The sequence below is a fragment of the Cibotium barometz genome, chromosome 15 (assembly GCF_041138505.1).
Source record: "Cibotium barometz isolate CiBa-2024 chromosome 15, ASM4113850v1, whole genome shotgun sequence".
NCBI classification, from domain to species: domain Eukaryota; kingdom Viridiplantae; phylum Streptophyta; class Polypodiopsida; order Cyatheales; family Cibotiaceae; genus Cibotium; species Cibotium barometz.
In genome coordinates this window covers 15554038-15572821 of record NC_141060.1, presented here as the reverse complement: position 1 = coordinate 15572821, position 18784 = coordinate 15554038, and the positions used below count along the sequence as shown (strand labels likewise).

The 18784-nt window shown below is 43.6% G+C and overlaps 1 protein-coding gene and 1 pseudogene across 1 annotated transcript; both read right to left on the bottom strand.

Annotated features, from left to right (window-relative positions):
- Positions 1-2244: 2244 nt before the first annotated feature.
- Positions 2245-5967, bottom strand: LOC147631002 (uncharacterized). The gene has a single exon (XM_086809332.1). The coding sequence runs from the start codon at positions 5865-5867 to the stop codon at positions 2628-2630; it is 3240 nt and encodes a 1079-aa protein (XP_086665458.1). The 5' UTR covers positions 5868-5967; the 3' UTR covers positions 2245-2627.
- A 345-nt stretch (positions 5968-6312) lies between these two features.
- Positions 6313-9352, bottom strand: LOC147631001 (uncharacterized; annotated as a pseudogene).
- Positions 9353-18784: the final 9432 nt, after the last annotated feature.

Here is an 18784-nt window from a genome sequence, read left to right as displayed (position 1 = left end):
CCACTACGCCTCCCCCGCGAGCATTGTCACACCGCCGCATTACACCACGGGTACTCGTCCCTCTTCTCACCTCACTTCACTCACACACACTCACTAGTATGCATTAGGGAGAGAGATTAGCAAGAGGATAAGCAAGAGCGAGACGCAATTGCACAATGGGAGAGTATGTTGTATTATGAGAGAAATTCACTTATCTACATGGCTATAAGTGTTCACACTCACTTAAACTATGGCGGACCGGGCACTTTAGGCTCATAAAAGGCCTAATGCTATCACAATGTCTACTCTCATAATATATCCATGAAGTACATCACTTGGGAGTTCATCCTAACTCGCTACCATACGCTCTTGAAGCGGGAATCACCTTAAGTATTCCGTCACACTATTACGCGCGCCCGTCCAAGCTGTAACTTTGGACACCATTGCTTTATATCTTGAATGTATGATCCTTTGGTGTATCTACCTTGAATCCTTGATGTAAGATAATGGTGGTAGCTCTTATTAACCCTAGGAATGGGTTAACAACTAATAAAAAAGAGACATAATTATTTTTAAAAGATTTTAATTATGTAAGTCTACTATAATGATTGCGAAGACTTCATAAGAGAATTACAATGGAGTGAACGTAGTAATGTTCAGGAGTAATTTGAGAGTAAAGAAGAGAGTTGAGGAATGATTAATAGTGAGATTAAGAGAATTAATCTTTAGTTAAGCTAGAGTACCTCTAAATTAGTCAAAATCCACTAATTTAGAGATAGTCTCTAACTTAAACCCTTTCCCACCTACCTAGCATGAGGGGGTCTTAGTTGTCTCCCACTCACTTCCTTCCAATTTGAAATTCAAATTTAAATTCAAAATTTCAAATTCAAACTCAAATTCCAATTCGCCACACGGTCATTCCACATTTGCCATGACCATTCCATCCTAAAGCCATGAGTGTACTCTTGTAAGTGTACGGTCATTAAAAAAAAATCTTTTTTGCAACAAAAAAAAATCTTTTTTGCAACAAAAAAAAATCAAAATCGAAATTAAAATTCTAAATGACTGTTCTACGCTTATCACAGCCGTTCCAACCTAAAGCCACAAGCGTACGACTGTACCAAAAAACTTTTTCCAAAATTTCGAACGACCGTTCCACACTTGCAGGCGACCATTCCAACCTAAAGCCACAAGCATACGCTTGTAAGCGTATGGCTGATACTAAATAAAAAAACTTTTTTTTGAAAAAAAATCAAAATTCCGAACGGCCATTTCAACCTAGAGCGCCTGTAAGCGTACGGCCGTACTAAACCCAAAAAAACATTTTTAAATATTGGCCACTTTGTAGGCAATTGACAAACCACAAGATGAACCCCACAAGTTAGTCGCTCAGTTGATTAGAATGAACACCCTACAACTACACTTTTGACCATAATGTTACCACTACCTATACCATATTTAACATTTTTTAATCAATTGGCTAGATAGCTTCTGGTGAGGCCCATTCTACTCTCTTCTCTCCACTTGTACTGAAAAGCATTGGCCTAGGCACATTCATGGGCATATACCCTTGTGCCACCACGGGCTTTTATCATATTGCATTAGTTTAATTGGCACCAAAAGAGGGAAAATTTACAAATGCACTTCAAAACACACAAGCAGGCACACACAAATCACCCACATATATATATCTTCTACAAGATGCCTTAAGGCAATTCCGTTAGCGGGGTTTGAACCTGCAACCTTTTGCTACAAAACCACACATGCTTACCAACTGGGCTTGCACTTGTCACATGCCCCTAAGTTGTGAACCATTTTTGGGTCTCTGAAGCAAGGGTGGCCACACGAATGAAAGATCTAGTGTACCACAAAGTTCATCAAGAAGGTGATTCCTTGAATGCTCAAATTTCTTCACCAAACTCTATAGTGAGATCTTTATCTATCGGAGCAACCCTGATGGCAAAGAGAGGTTTGTCAATCCTCTAAAGCTCTACCATAAGTATCCACCTCTACCTGAGTACACATGTTCTTAAAGATGCCCATGCAAATTAGTATGCACTAAAGAGAGAAGGCATGTACCTGCTTTACTGGAAATCAACACCATTGACCCAGTGCCACTATATAAAAAAAGGGGCTAATGTAAGCCCAGTGGCTAGTCTGATGGGTTTCCAAAATGTTTTCCCTAATTTTCATGTTCTTTTCAGAAAAAACATTCATACAAAAATATATGCATCCTTCACATATAGAGCCCCAATCATGTGCGAGTAACAAGAAAGGATCCATCTGCATTTACATAACATTTGATAGATTACATACCTACACAGATGCTTTTGATGAGCTTTTGAGTGTATCTACCATGCTCAATGCTCAATACTCCATCATATCTTATATATGGGCTAAGTATTCACATATTTATATGGCATTACAGTTGTCGATATATATCGACACTGTTATAAACCCTTTTATAAGAATAGCTCCAGTTCTACAGTTTCACATAAGATATCTCTTCTTAATTTTTACCCTGCAACGGATTTGAAAAAATTCCTGGAAGATATTGATATGCTTATATACCAATGCTCCATCTTGCAGGTGGATGCATGACTTTCTAACATGGGCACTCCCATTATTTGCCAACAAACCAGGCAGAATCAGTGTTCAGCAGTGCACCCGTTCTCTAAGCTTTTTGGGTCTGGGGCTTCAACCATCTCTGCTTCAAATGTCTTTGATGGGAGCCTCTCATACATCTTTGATCCCGTTCGCATGAGCTTGTCTGACGCTTGCCTTATCACGTTCTCCCACTTCAACCCATTCCACCTCTGCTGAATGTAGACAAAAATGGCAAGCAGCACAGCTAACACTGGTATTGCTATGTCTGCAGCTTTAGAGTAGAAATTGGAGATGGGGTTCGCATACTGATACTCATCTGCAAAATATGGATTGAAGACCGGAGACCGCAGACTGTCGTACACATGGGGCAGCAACCTCAGGACTGTGACCCCAACATAAAAGAGCATCCTTAGTGGCTTCCCCTTCACTTCCCATAAATGATTCCCAACCACCTGTGGAAGCAAGAACAAGTCTTGAACCATACCATAATACTCTAGCAAAACCCTCCCCCAATCATGTTGTTTATGGACATCCCCCTTCCAGTCTATGTACAAGGATGATTTGATGGGATGCTGGCTAATTCTGATGGACTGGATGATCCACACAGTGATGAACCCAATGCCATGGACAACAGAGCATATGGCTAGCACTCTGTTATCATTGGGCACTCTCCATGGCTCGAGTGGTCGTCGAGTTCCCAGACGGATCCTTGCTTTGACGACCTTCTGCACTATCCTGAGAGTCAACAGGAAAGCCACTAGTGTAAGCAGCTTCACAATGTACCCAATAACCTGAGTCCATCTGCTCTCACTCAACACAGAACCTTTCATATCCTCGCCATCTGAGGTCATCTTGGTGAAAAGCGCCTCCATGCCTGTGATGAGCGGGATGCTGAAACCAACAGCTTGGATAGCAAGCATGAGCATAGAGATGTAAGGGGTGGAGTCTGCATGGCTTTTGACATAGATCAGCTGGCTGATTATACATCCAAGGATGAGGCTCAGTGTTAGAATGCTAAGCCCTCCTTCTAGGCTCTTGCGAGATACTATCTCTTCCCTCTGCCGCTTGTAGAGGATGGGGAATGTTTCAAGTTCTATGGCTGGAAAGAAGAGTGGATCATCCTCTGTGCGTGTACTTGTGACTGTCACCATCACTGTAGGGTTCATAAACCACCTTGCATTGGTCGGTGGATATTCTATTCTAACCTCCATGAGGCAGTCCAATCCATCCTCCAGGAGCTCAGCATTCTCATGAAACGTTATCCACGGGGAATTCACCTCTCTGCATCCTACCATGAACATCCTGCCAACTGTTGGATCATACTCTCCCTCAGCAGACACTGTGATCACATTGTTTTCTAAGTTATCTTTGATAGCCAGCTGAGCTGCCACTTTGTAGTAATTCTTCTGCTCCTCCACCTTTTCCGTTTCATCATCAACGGCAGTAGTGGGTGCGATGGATGAGAACTCAGATATCTGGAGCCAATCTACCCCCACAAGATCCTCTATTGCCAGAATGTCAAAGGATACAGCTTGCTTGAGATGAGGCCCTTTTGATGAGTCTGGGTTTGTGATGGCAAGTGAATGCACTGACAGATCCTCGAACAGGCTTAAAAGGTTTCCATTAGCAAAAGGATACTTGAACAGTGATTTCTTGATCCTCTCTCCGAACCCAACCGGTTCGTACTTTTCCAACAGAGCTCCGGCTTCAGCTATCTGGGTGTACTCATATGTCAGCCTTCCAAGCACATCCCGGGGGAGCTGAGTTGGATGCAATGGCTGGTTAAAGGAGAGAGGGTAAAAGTAATCAGAGGTGTTGTGGATGCTGGAGATACTACCTTGCAGGATGCTTCTTTGCCTCAAAGAAAAACTGAGTGGCACATATGCACATATCTTGCTCTCACAAGCCTCTTTTTTGCTCGTGTCGGTGCTAGAATCGCCTCCACGACATCCAACCATGCAGATCTGGCCTGATGAACTGCTCCACTTTCCTTCTGCAGCTAGAGTAAGGCCATCAAGGCCAGTTCTGTCAAGTGCAATGTGCCGTTTTTGTGAAGGCAACACAGCCCTCAGGACAGCACTGATGTTAGCACTGTAAGAGCCATCGCTCTCTTTATAGTCGACGCACCGGATATCCTGCACCAGAATACGTGTGCCATTGAACCCGCCATCCATGAGCTGAGAATTGTCAGTAAAAGGGCCCAGTTTGATGCAGATGTCCTTGGAGAGGCTACAGTTCCAATTTGGCATGAGGTCCATCCACTGGGCAGTCAGAAGCTCTTGGGCGAGCACGCACAGGGAACGATTTCCATGATAGGATTTCAATGGTGGCTGGATTTCACCTGGAACATGCTGTGAAGATGCACATGCAGAGCCCACAAGATCACCAGAAACAAACTGGTAGTTGGAGTAAGCACCTAACTCTGAGAAAATTTCAACTGGGTTGAAATAGCTGGGATGTGTGGGGGCATGGAAACTAATCAGTCGGCCTAAAACCGCGCGTGTGGTGAGAGAGAGAGTCTGGGGGAAGTGGAAGACAGCGAAGATCTTTGAGTCATCAGATGAAGGAGGGGTAAAAGCGCCCTCTCTCTTCGCTAAGTCCAGCCAATCCCATGGCATAGATGTATTCTCACCGCGAGCCGGCAATTGAGTAGACCCAACCATGCAGAGCAGCCTCTGTCCACTCTGGAGCTCCGCATAGACCCCTTCCATAGCAATGCTCAACATGGAGAAACCAGGGTAGATTTGGAAACCCTGCAAGTTGCTACCCATGTAGGAGAGGGTTCTTTCTGAAGAGGTCCCCAGTTGCAAGATGGCACTTACGTTGATGGTGTGCGGGAAGGGCATGGCTTTATGGGGGTCAAGGTCCACATCTGTAATCCAGAGGGAGGTGAGACGGGCAGCACCGGCCATGGCAGCTTCTTGTGATTCTTGATTGTTCAACTGTTCTTCTGAAGAGTTTGAAGATGATGGGATGAAGGGGATCAATGGCGCACCGCCTGAGCTCTGCTGCCAGTCCCCATTGAGGAATGTGAGCTCATTCAAGATCGCCCATTTCTTCACTTCTGGATCCAAGGCTGAGAGTGAGCTATAGGATAAATCTGAGAGGTACGAAGAGCACTTCTCCTGCACCTCCTCTCTTCGGCTGTAAGTGGACTTGTACATTGCATACTCTCTGCTGTTACCTGAGCCTGCGAAAGACACAGACTCTGTAGCAAATCCATATACAAATGGAAGTAAAGACAAGCTCAGCAATGTCTGCATTCCACTTATGGGTTGCATTTTCTGATGATACGCGAGGGAAGAAGAAGAACTGTATCAGAACTCCAACTCTAGCCAGTTGAGGAAGGCATAGCTTCTCTATCGTGGCTTATTTCACTCCGCGTTCAAAAACGCGTAGTATATGGGGGTTGTTATGAAGTCCACTTCCCACCTACCCTCGGTACCTTAGGGCCTGTTCTCACGAACGTTGAAGAAAACACTACCGTTGGCTCTCTTTTAGGGCGGGTTCACATTGGAGCGGCGGAAAACATACTCTCAAACACACTTTTCCAGGTGGAACTCTTACAAAATGCACACTTCCGCCGTCCAAGTGTTCACATAGGGAGGGGGAAGTAAAAGGGAGCCTGACTTCTTCCGCCGCCCACTGTGAACACTGGGGGGCGGCGGAAGAAAGAGTAAACACCATACCAAAAACCATCGAACAAAGCTATATTATGTCCACAAAGCATAGTGTAACTACAAAAATAAAGAAGCCACACTACAAACCACAATAAGCCAGACAAAAGACTTGTATTACAAAGGCTTAATCGGAGTTGGTAGGTGAGTCCAGCTCCTCTAAAGCCGCCCTTCCAAAAACTTGTAGGACATTCATCCTTGCTTGCTCTCTATACATTGTTCGGGCAAGACTATCTCGCCGCTCCGAGCCAACTCCAAGGTCACTCGCACCCCCTTCATTGCCTCCTTGAGCGCGCTCCATTGCATCCTCTATGTCAACTTCACGTATTGCTTGAAGCTCCCTCATGGAGGTAGCTATTGCTCTTCGATCCTCTTCTACACGTCCAGAGCATGCTGCCAATTCTGCTTCCGCCTCATGTACCCACTCCATATCAAAAGACTCTCCATGTTGGATACAAATGTTGTGTAGCACAAGACAAGCCGCAACAAGATCTGGGACATGACGTAGATTCATGTCACATCTTTTTAGCAAGATGCGAAACCTTGCCTTGAGCATACCAAACGCTCTCTCAACTGGCATCCTTGTGCTCGATTGAATGAAATTCCAATGGTACTTTAGATGTGTCAACCCTTCCTTGCATCCTTTGAAAGGCACTAACATGTATGGCCGTGCGGGGTAAGCACAGTCGCCAACCAAACAATAGTTACCCAGCTCGCCCCTTGCACATGCTTGCCCTATATCACTTCTGGAGAAGTTCAAGGAGTCATGCGCTGATCCGGCCCAACCGACATCATAATTCCATACTGAGCAATTGGCAGCTACTGTTAGTTGTAGCAAAATAGAGTGGAACCCTTTCCGATTGAAGTAGTCAACATGGTTGTCACGGGGTGCAATGATGGGGATGTGAGAACCATCTATCGCACCAACGACGTAGGGAATTCCCCTAAGTGCCTCAAACTCTCGTGCTAAAGTTGCTAGCCGAGATCTTGAAGGCCATCTTATGTACATATTCCGGAGACCCGATTTCACAATTGCCTTGGAAAATGCAAGGATTATTTCACAACATGTGCTCTTAGCGCAACCATAGGTGTCACCAAGGCCCAGTAGTCCATCTCCTGTAGCAAGTCTGCTTAGAGCAATGGCTACCCTATCTTGAATAGACACAGGCGCACGAAAGTTTGTGGTTTTCTTTTGCATGAATGGTGCTAGACTCCCACAAAGGTAATGAAAGGTTTCTTTGCTAACCCTAAGACGCCGCTTGAACATGGTAGCACTATAAGCACTTAGGAGATAGCATTTTACAAAGCCTTGAGGCCGTGGATATGCCCACGCTTGTCTGTGTTCATGACCCCTCCTACGGTTCGCAATCTTCCTCAACCTCACAGATCGTGCCATGCATTCGGTAACATGCAACCAAGTCTGCACTATGCACTCATCATTGTGCATGCTTGGTTCTTTAAGCAATTCATAGATCGCTATAGAACACAACCACGCACAATAGAGTGCAATGTCTTTGGACATGCCCATTGTCACCTGCAAATCCAAAACAAGTTGATACATATTAAATTCTCAGCTTAACATGCTTCTTAGGAGCTTAGAAACATTCATAAATCCATACAACGCATAGGAACAAAGCAACGTCGAGATCCCAAACTTTATAAACTCATACAATAATAATAACAAGAATTTCCTCCGCCAAGGCTACTTGTTGCCCCCCCTTCCTTCCTTAAGGAATTCACTCATTGTGGCATGCAATCCTGCCAATATCTTCAGTCGCTCCCTCTCCAAGGCAACATTTTGGCTAGAGGTCTCCTTGAGATGGTCCAATAGATGTTTCCCAGTATCGGCCATTGTGGCCAAAGATTCCTCATACTTGGGAGTCACTCGACGACTTGAGGACATGGGTGCTTGTGGCTTCTCGTCATCTAGTGCTATAGTTACTTCATCCTTGTCACCGCCGGGGAAAGTAGCATCATCCATTGTTGATGAAGAAGCGTGGCTAAGAGGAGTGACCGTGGCTCTATCGTGGTAATACTCATCCACCACATCGAACCATTTACATGTGTGCCTCCTGTCATTGCCAGATACCAAGTTGTGAGCTTTGTCCACTCTATATTTTGCTAGCACCGCTTGCCACTTCTTGCGACAACTTTCACTATCCTTATTGAAATCAGGGTAAATGCCGGCTAGCTTTGTGGCCACCTTTGCCCACAAGTTGACCCCTTGTTTCCCAAGATTGTTGAACTCCTCACTCATGCCCCCCCTGACATGAATGAGTTGGTCAACCCAAAATTCTTGCCACTTGCTTTTCTTATTGTCGTTGTCGTCATCTTCCCCCAAGTCCACCACCACCTTCTTTTTGGAGTTCTTGGGTTTCTTTGGCGCAGGTTGGGTCTCTAACACAATCTCCTCATCGCTAGGCTCCTTCCTCATGCCACGAACTCGCTTTGGTTGAGAAGATAAAGGGGGGTTATTGAGTGAGTTGGGTGATGGTTGGCTTCCTAGGGAATTGGGAATGGAACCCATGTTTGGGATACCTAGGGGGGATGATCGATTAGGAGGTTGCGCTACCATAGGTGAATGGGGGGGGGGCGAAACATGAAGGGAGAGTTTGGAGAAAAGGAAGGAGAATTGAGCATGGCTTGGAAGCCATGAGGTGGCACATGAAAAGGAGGAGGGGGAAATGAATAGAAATTAGAGTGCGGGAGAGAAGTTTGGGAGAAAATAGGATCATCGTCGCCTCGTTGTTGCGATGAATCAATTTCATGGCTCGTGTTGGAATCCATAGTACCTACATCAAACACGAAGAGAATATTAGCACCACATAAAATAAAAACACATACATAAGTCATGATAATGGAAATGCGGTTTGTGAGGGGTCACCTTATGCGCTCGCTTCACGTTGCCTCCCGCCCTTTTCGCACACCCCTAAAAGAAAAACAAAAGCACACAATGTCAAAGGCATGGCAAGTGTACCACAAAAACATTAAAAGAAAGGTAAATGGGTGGATAAAAAGAAAGCATGATTGAAGTGCATGTAAAAGCACCTTGGAGAATGGAAATTGTGAAGCTTATTATGTTCTCTAGAAATTCTAGAGGGTACAAAATCTCACCCTAGACCCTTTAATTTATAGGAAATTGAAGGGTGTTGGGGGGGGAGGGACGTTGGAAAATGAATGTTCGAAAGTGGAAAGTGGCCGTTGGGAAAAAGGCCGTTGGGAAAAACATCCGTTGGGAATCCGTTTTTGGAAATTCTGCAGGCTGGAATCCGTTTTTGGAAATGCTGCAGGCTGGAATCCGTTTTGGGCGAGGGGGGGGGGTCGGCACAATATCAACCCAACTCTTCCATGACGTGGCAAGGGGGGGGGGTGGATTTCCACCGCCCGCTGTGAACGCAGAGTGCCATGGGGCACTCTGCGATTGCATGGCAGGAAGGCGGCAGCTTGGCTGCCGCCTTATCTGAACCCGGCCTTAGTGTTTGCAATGCTAAGAAACTCAGTTCAAACTCATGAGGACACTTACCCTTTAAAGAGAGGGTTCACATACGTGCCATTTGAGTGGAGCTTTGTATTAGTGTGTGTCTAGGAGTTTTGGGTTACTATCTAGAATGGCCTAGAGACTCCTAGAAGGAGCATAGGTAGAATCTGTAGGAGCTAGAAAAGTTGTGGAAAATGGCAAGCCATTCAACAAGTTCAATGCAAACTGCCAAGCCTAGTTGGAAATGGTGGTAGACTGCATTGTCCACACTGAATATTGAGAGAAGCATGCAGTTTGCAGGAGCTGTCGAAATGAGAAGCTGATGACCAAGATCAAGATACTCAAAATGATCAAGAATCTAAAAAGTGACAGGAAATGAAGAAGAGGAGCTAGAGCTTCAAAACAGGAGGCAAGAAGATCAAGAAGACTAAAGAGACAATCAAGAACAAAAAGAGAGATAACCTGCACCATTTTTGAATCACCTAAAATTCAAGGGGAAGAGTGATGGGGATTCGGATGTGTTTTCATTTGAAACAAGATTCTTAGCAACTGGTCCCCTAGTAGCTTAGAAGATCGAATTCTTTGCAACAACTCTAGTATGCACAGTACGATATATATTACTTCCAAACTTTTGATGAGCTAAAGATCGATACACACTGTGTAAACATGGTAAAAATAGATTCCTTACCCTAGAGATCGCAGGAGAGGCCCCAAGATGTAATAGATTGTAAGAGCCTATGGGTGAAAATACAAATGTGAGAGAACGGATTCAAAGACTAAGATGAAGTCGAAGGAATGGGTGGGACAACAATAGGGTCCGAGAGTAGGTCACCAAACTTATGGATAGAAGCACAAGGAGTGATTTGGATGGAGGAAAGTCCACACCATTAAGAGACAACTAGAATCAATCTAGAAAAGATGGGTGGAATTAGTCTAGAAAAGACTAGTATGCCAAGAAAGAAAGAAGAAAGTGTCACGGGCAAGAAGCCACAAGGCAATGGGTGATAAAAACAATAGGGAGATCGATGAATACTCATGGTGGATCAAAAAGAATTAATAACATGATTAGTGAGGTAAGAAATAAAAGCGCTAATGGCACACCTAATTACATGTTTGAGAAAAGAGAAACTTCCCCTTTCTTCTTCATCATTTTTACACGTGAAGTAGTCTTTGATGAAGTGTTGTTGAAGTAGTCTTTGATGAAGTGTTGTTGAAGTCAAGAGCTTACCTTAGCCTTGCCGCCCATGGATATTGTAGGTGATGTGCATGGGAATTAGGCAAAAGGTCGGCCCGTGTAGAAGCTTTGTCCGATGGAAAATTTAACATAGTATTTTCTTTAACACTTATTTGTCTACTTTCTTTGACTCTTACACATGGTTTGAGATAGGAAATTGGTAGTTAATGTGTAACAAGGCTGGCTGATAAGGCTTTCTTCAACAATTATTTGTCTTCTTTCTTCAACTCTTACACATGGTTTGATATAGGAAATTGGTAGTAGATGTGTAATGAGGATGGCTGATAAGGGGTGTGTGATTGAGATTGGGGTGTCCATGAGGATGGAAGAATTTAGGACACCCTATCTAGCAGGGACATTAGTGGGATATAATCTTCCATGTGTGTATGGATGCTTCAGCCTTTGCTAGCACAACCAAGGGAGCATGGAATTCCATGTGATCTTTGCTATTCGTCAACTTAATGACGCTGAGTACAACTAGACCACCACTGAGAGGAGTTAGCCATGGCATATGCTAGAAGAAGTACATGTATTACCAAATTTGGGTTTTTTGTCCCGCCAACTGAGCATTGATGTATTTGGTAAACAAGCCTTGCACCATAGGTGCATCACTAGATGGTTGCTTATTCTTTTGGAGTTTGATTTCACCATCACTGTGCAAAAGGGGTCTATGCATTTCCGTGTTGACCACCTTTCTTGAATTCCAAATGGAGAACCTCCTCTAGGGATAGAAGGTGATCTTCACAATGCTACATTGTTCCACATTAACCACATATACCAGAATGGAGTAAAGACATCACCCACTTCTTGGCTAATGGATTTCGCATTGATCGCCCCCATAAAAAATGATAAAGCCATACACACCTCATTAGGAATGTTCCCCCTATTAATTGATAGTGGGAAGAAGAGTCAAGATGGCATTAGGAGGAAGTGCATCCATGAAGATGACTTTATCGTTGTTCTTGAATAAGCCCATTTTGGCATGGGGGTAGAAGACACTTTGCTGGGAATACGACTACTCGCAAGGTTCTCTAGGCTAGACTTTGGTGGCCTACACTCTTTGGAGATGAGACTGAGTTTGTGAAGCACTACGAGATGAATACCAAAGGTTCACAATAGTCCACAAGAAGGACCAATTCCCCTGACCCCAATAATTTTGAAACAATCCTTTAAAAAATGGGGTTTATATTTTGTTGGTACCATTAGGGAGCCTGGGTGCATTTTATCATCTTCTCACCAGAGACTCTTTCACAAAATGGGTTGAGGCCAAGGCAACGCAAAAAGCTAACGCGAGAGCTACCGTCAAGTTCCTCTATGAGAATGTGATTACCCATTTTGGTTTGCCAACTAGAAATAGTGGGCAATTGCGGTACACATTTTATCAATGAAGTGGTGTTCTTGCTCAAGGAATTTCTTATGGTGCACAAAACATTGACACCTTACTACCCATAAAAAGTGAATAGCCAGGCCAAAAGCACAATCAAGACTTTGTGCACTATTCTTACCAATATGGTAGAAACATTGAAGAGCAATTAGGAGCACAAGCTACATCGAGTCTATGGACCTACCACATGACATTATAAGCTACACTTGAGTATATGGACCTACCACATGACATTATAAGAAGCACACCTTTCTAGCTCGCATTTGGGCTTAACGTTGTCATGTCAATGGAACACTTGGTTCCAAGCCTCCAAATTGTGGCTAGACATAACCTTAAGGAAAACCCTCTCATGGGAGAGGTTATTTGCCTTAGAACAACTTAGTGAGCAAAGAATGTGATCTGCCTTATGGATTGATGGGTTAAAAAAATAAGGCACAAGTAGTGGTTTGACGACCAACTCAAGGATAAGTGTATGGAGGTACAGTGTTAAGAACACCAAATGGAAACTTAGGTATAGAGGCCAAGTCCTTGTCACATGACAAAAATTTCTCCTCAAGGCACAGTAAAGATAGAGACCCTGGGGATGGGATTAAGATGGAAAGTTTCTTCAATGGTAGTAGATGAAATGCTGCTATATGGACCTCTCACCCAAGACATGCTCTTCCACATACACACAAGAAAAAAGAGGAGAAGTGAGAGGCTGTGAACAGTGAAAAATGGAGGGCATGCCTCGAGGAGGCTGCTTTTTGACAAAAAAGAACCCAAAGAGGTGGTAGACCCCCAAACGTACATATCTCTATATATGCAACCGATCTCCATGATGTGACTAAAAAAGAAACATGCATGGGACCTACTTGCCTTGAGTTGGAGTTCCACCAAGAAGACCATCTAGTGGTGTGGCCAGCTTGGCTAGCCCTAATGTTTTATCTTGGGAGACATGGGACCTCATTAGGCCACCCACACCTTTTGCTCTACGACCATTATGACAGTAAATAACTCCCAATCCATGATCGTCTTAATAGTTTTGAAGTAGAGTTTCTAATTGGATATAAACATGTGTCATGTAAGTTTTATGTGACCCCTGTATAGTAGGTACATTGAAAGAGAGAATTATCCTCGAGAGGGGATGGATCTTGGCCATAAATTGCATCGTCACCTGGTGAAGAAGGATCGCGATGCGCTCAAGTTTCCCTTTCAGAATGGTGACCATACCCCTGGTGTATGAGGGCACCTCAAACCTATCAACATCCCAAGCCTCTTCCTCCACTTACAAACCACCACCTCAGGTAACCTCTACACTAAACAACCACCACCTCAGGTAACCTTTAACACTAAACAATCCTCTTGCCTTACCACATCGGCCACCCCCTCAAACTATTATGGAGATCCAAATCCTCATTGGAAAAGACGAAGACCACCTCCTAAACCTTAACCTTAGCAATCCTTCAATCCTTCAGGGAGGTTAACCAAGAAAGAATGGGTACCCAAGAGTGCCAAGTACGATGCCCATACAAGGACCTGCAAGCCACCATTGGCCCAAAGCCCAATTGTGAGAAGAGATCTATCAACAAGCGAGTGCCCCAAGAAATCAAGTTTTACCTAAACCTTGAGCCCTATTGGATCACCATCAAATGGTAGAAACCCAAGGCTTCTGTAAAGGGAACTTGTCTCTTTGGGTCCCAAAAATCTTGTCATCTCCACATACTCGAAACCCAAAAAGATCCAAGTGATGGCCTTAGTACCCATACCACCCCAAAAATCAACATCTCGTTGGATCCTAACCAAACTGCTAGAAACACAAGGATTTTACAAAGGAAGTCCCCACATCTGGATGCCGAGATCAAAGAAACCCGTGCCCTAGACCCCCACAACAAATGCACCCTCGATCGTCAAATACAAGTGGGTGTGGAAACCCAAAGCTATGCCTCTAATTCCAAGTCCACCAAAGCTTAAGTAGGAATGGAGAAAAGTGGCTTCCACTTAGACTCGTTCGTGTGCTGGCACCACCTTCAAAAAATTAGGAAGAGCCCATGGAACTCAAGTAGTAAGAGGCAAGACCTTGCTCATTTGTAGTGGCCCAACTTGTCCTTATTCCCATCGAAGAAGAGCCACCCATGGTGCAAAACCCCAAAGATAACCATGCATACACTTCTGTAGCATTGCCAAGCAACCCCAGGGCTCAAAAAATATTACCATGACCCTAGAGGCTAGGAAGAACAAGCAATTAGTGCAGTTGGTCGCTCAGAGATTGGTATTTAGGTAACTTCAATTCTTGGCTATTTAGCCACTAGTCCATCAATATTTCAATACTAAACTATTGTGCTTGCAATGTTATATGTGTGCTCTTTCCTCTAGGTATTTCTCCAGTTTGAAGGAGAGAGGATATATTGCATCGATACCAGCTTGGAAGTGGAAAGATGTTGCAGAGGAGGCTACTTGTATGTACCCTCACGATATGGAAAATCTCAGAGAGTGGAAAATGGAAAATTGTCCTTGGTGGCTAGACATGGCAAAGGGACATATTTTAGCAAAGGGAAAAGAACTTGTTTGAGGCCATGTGAAAGATCCTTGTCCCCAACGAATTCTGGGGTGCTAGCAGCAGAAGTAGCACTTCTTGCGCGGGGCAGGGTCCCTCACTTGGGGCCTCGTCCACGTATATCCAGACAATAGACTAGTCCCTAGGTTCTTCTAAAACCGAACCCGAAAAAACTTCCCTCGCCCGAAAAGCACGGGCGATTCCTCCAGGATATTTTTACTCTAACGTAGTCAAGAGCCTTAACTAACTAAACTGATTTGACCGAACCCGTAAGTCCCATAGTCAGATCAAGGAAAGATTGCACTTGGATCATAGAGACCAATGCTTTTTTCCTCATTGAGAGGCAAAGCCGTTGATTCTTTTCCATAGAACAATTTTTATCCCGGATTTACTTCATCTATCGTACCATAACAGAACTGAGTCTCATTTTAGAGATCCATCAGTCTAGCCTAACCCCATCCAGTAGTCCCGTGGGTTAGCCAACCGCCCAACCACTGTAGTGATGGGATCCATTTAAGAATTCGGTTAGGTTTTGTCCCGGGTACCAGGGAAAAGGGTTCCCAGGCCCCCTAGCCAGATATTCATGCAAACTTAAAACTAGTCACACCACTTACATACCCAATATGAAATTGCCTTTTTCACAGATTCAGTTGTGTTTAAAACAATCTTTTAATGAAACTATAGTATCATTGACCATAATCTTCCAAAATATCCGGCTGGATCCTAATTTGTAATTTTTTCTTCATCGGTGTACCTATGGCATCATTGGCAACCAGAACACTCACCACCTGTCCACTCAGGGGCCTTTTTGATAGTTCCTAGCTCATAGTTCCCGGTAATATATTCACTTATAAAAATCTAAATGGAATCTCCGTTGAAGATTAGAAATATCAACCAACAGATCCATATAAAAGAGCCATGGACTCATCTGTTGAGGACCAGCAAGGTCAATCAACCAGATCCATGCCCGAACTCAGAAAACAACTCTTACTCCTTGTTCCAATATCTTCCACGACGTACCTGTGGGTATCTTCGTCGACTTAGAGCCCGAGCACCGTATGGTCAGCACCGTCTAGGATCCTTCGCAGGTCACCTAGCGCTTCACTCATAGGCCGCTTCCTTAGTCCCTCATCCACCATACCGGAAGCTCACCATTTAAATCGACCTTGCTGGTCTCAAGACCTACCGACCTTGCTACGCGAGACGTCCTCCGTTGACTCTCCGTCAGCTATTGCAACTTTATCAGATAGGTCTCCATGACCTCATTCACAAGTCGATCAAAATGCTTCCCCAGCATTCTTGACATAAAACAATCATTTAAAAACAGGTCATAAATACAGTTTCTATAATGAACTCTCATCTTTCCACATTGTTCCACATCAATCCACATTATTTAATCGATCCATTTCATATGTATTCCCATTCTCATCCAATCACATTATTTAATCGATCCATTTCATATGTATTCCCATTCTCATCCAATCACATTATCCAATCGATCCATTTCATATGTATTCCCATTCTCATCCAATCACATTATTTAATCCACATCCATTTCATATGTATTCCCATTCTTATCCAATCACATCATTTTCATCTCATCACATCTTTCCTCATTTATCCTCATCAGATCTCATCCACTCGCATCTACCCATATCCACATCTCATCACATCACATTCATTCACATCTCATCCATTCATATCTACCCCGATCCACATCACATCACATCACATCGATTTCACCTCACATCTCATTCATTCACATCTATCCCGTTTCACATCACATCACATCACATCACATCACATCACATCACATCACATCACATTCATTCACATCCCGATTCACATCACATCACATCCATTCATATCCATCACATTCATTCTCATCACCATCCCATCACATACATTCTATCCACTTAACATCACATTACATCTATCCACATCATATCTCATTCATAAACATCTCATCTCATTCATCCACATCCATCCAATCGTTCACATGTACGACTACTCCCATCTATCCATATATTCATATCTATCACTTCACATCCGCATATATTCATGTCACATCACATCTCTTTACATCACATCACATTCTTTCACACACACATCCACATCCATTCTTTCACATACATCCACATCCAATCTTTCTCATACTCATTCACATCCATTCTTCACATACACATTCACATCCATTCTTCACATACACATTCACATCCATTTGATGAAAAACAGGTAGAGGGAGAGGAGACACACACACACAGGAGCAAACCCTAACCATAGAGGGAAGCCATCTCCCTTCTCACACAATGCATAAAGCCATAATCCATAATACACAACTCACACTATGTGTTGTGTCCACACACAGCTAACCCTAGGTAATGTCCACACACTATGACCAGCTGGACGCAGTCATTTATGTCTCACACATGCTGCTACCTAACATGCCAGCACATAGCACAGCTGGCACAAGATGACATCGAGCTTGAATCTCAACAGTCCCTCTCAAGCTCATGATGTATTGCCATAGATAAAGATGTAGATGAGCTTGGGCTATCAAAGCTCTCAACACCCCCCCTCAAGCTCATCCCATGTACTCCCAACATAGTACGGAAGTACTCAAACTTCTCCATGCTAATAAGTGGCTTTGTAAAGATGTCGGCCACCTGCTCTTCAGTCTTCACATACTGTAAATCCACTGTACCATCCAGCACTTTCTCTCTCACAAAGTGATAGTGGACCTCTATGTGTTTGGTCCGCGCATGAAAAACTGGATTCTTGGCCAACTGTATGCTTCTCATGTTGTCACAATGAATGACAACCTTGCCATCAATAGGCTCACCCAAATCAGCCAAGAGACTCTTTAACCATACTCCTTCACATGTAGCAATGGCTGCACCCCTGTACTCAGCCTCTGTACTAGATAAAGCAACAGTAAAACGTAATGTTTAAAAATTGATATGTGCTTGTGTTATTTTCATTTTGTGGTGAATTTATGTTGCACACCTTTGGTGTTCTCATTACCTATGGTGTTCACTTAAATATTGTCGCTCGCTTTTTCCTCATTACCTATGGTGTTCTCATTACCTATGGTGTTCACTTAAATATTGTCGCTCACTTTTTCCTCATTACCTTTGGTGTTCTTATTACCTTTGGAGCACTACTGTCGTAAACCCATTTCTTGAAATGTGTCGCTCGATTTTTTCCTCGCTCAAAAAGTTTCACTCAGAGAATGGGAGGACTCGCACCCACTCCCTGATTCCAGTCCTTGAATGCCTTTATATTTGTTAAAGTGGCATTCTCTTCATTTAACTCTTTGAGGCTCCTCATTGTCTCCTTTGACATAGTACCAAAATACTTTACCCACCATTAGGAAATTGGCAATTCTGAACTTCTAGGCATAGAAGTTGTTCTTGTCTAGATTCTCACTGATAATCTTATTGAGTCTGTCAGACATGTTTACCTGAACAATCAGAAACCTGCAAACATACAATTTCTGTATGCAACCTATAATACAACAATATCTTATGCAACTTGCAGCGGTACTTTAGCACAACTTGTGTTGAGAAGTGTGGTTCCACAGAGCACATGTAGCTCTAGGCAGGGAGTGATTAGGTGAGCATGAAGCCATATGGCAACTTGGATTATCCCACATGCATGGAATAGGCAAAGATGTACTCTACCCATATAAAAGGGGTAATTTCCAAGCAATGAAAAGCACAGGCACTTTCACATATCTCAAGTCTCTCTATATGAGTCTAAGCTAATATATCTTGGAACCTAATTGAGTTGAGTCTCTTGCACATACACATCATCAATCATCACGGGTGTCATTAGACACCATCCACCTTAGCTTAGTGTAACCACTCATCATTAGCATGTGATCAAC

Excerpts from the sequence above, each read along its gene's own strand:
- LOC147631002 (XM_086809332.1), bottom strand. The coding sequence starts at position 5,867 with ATGCAACCCATAAGTGGAATGCAGACATTGCTGAGCTTGTCTTTACTT.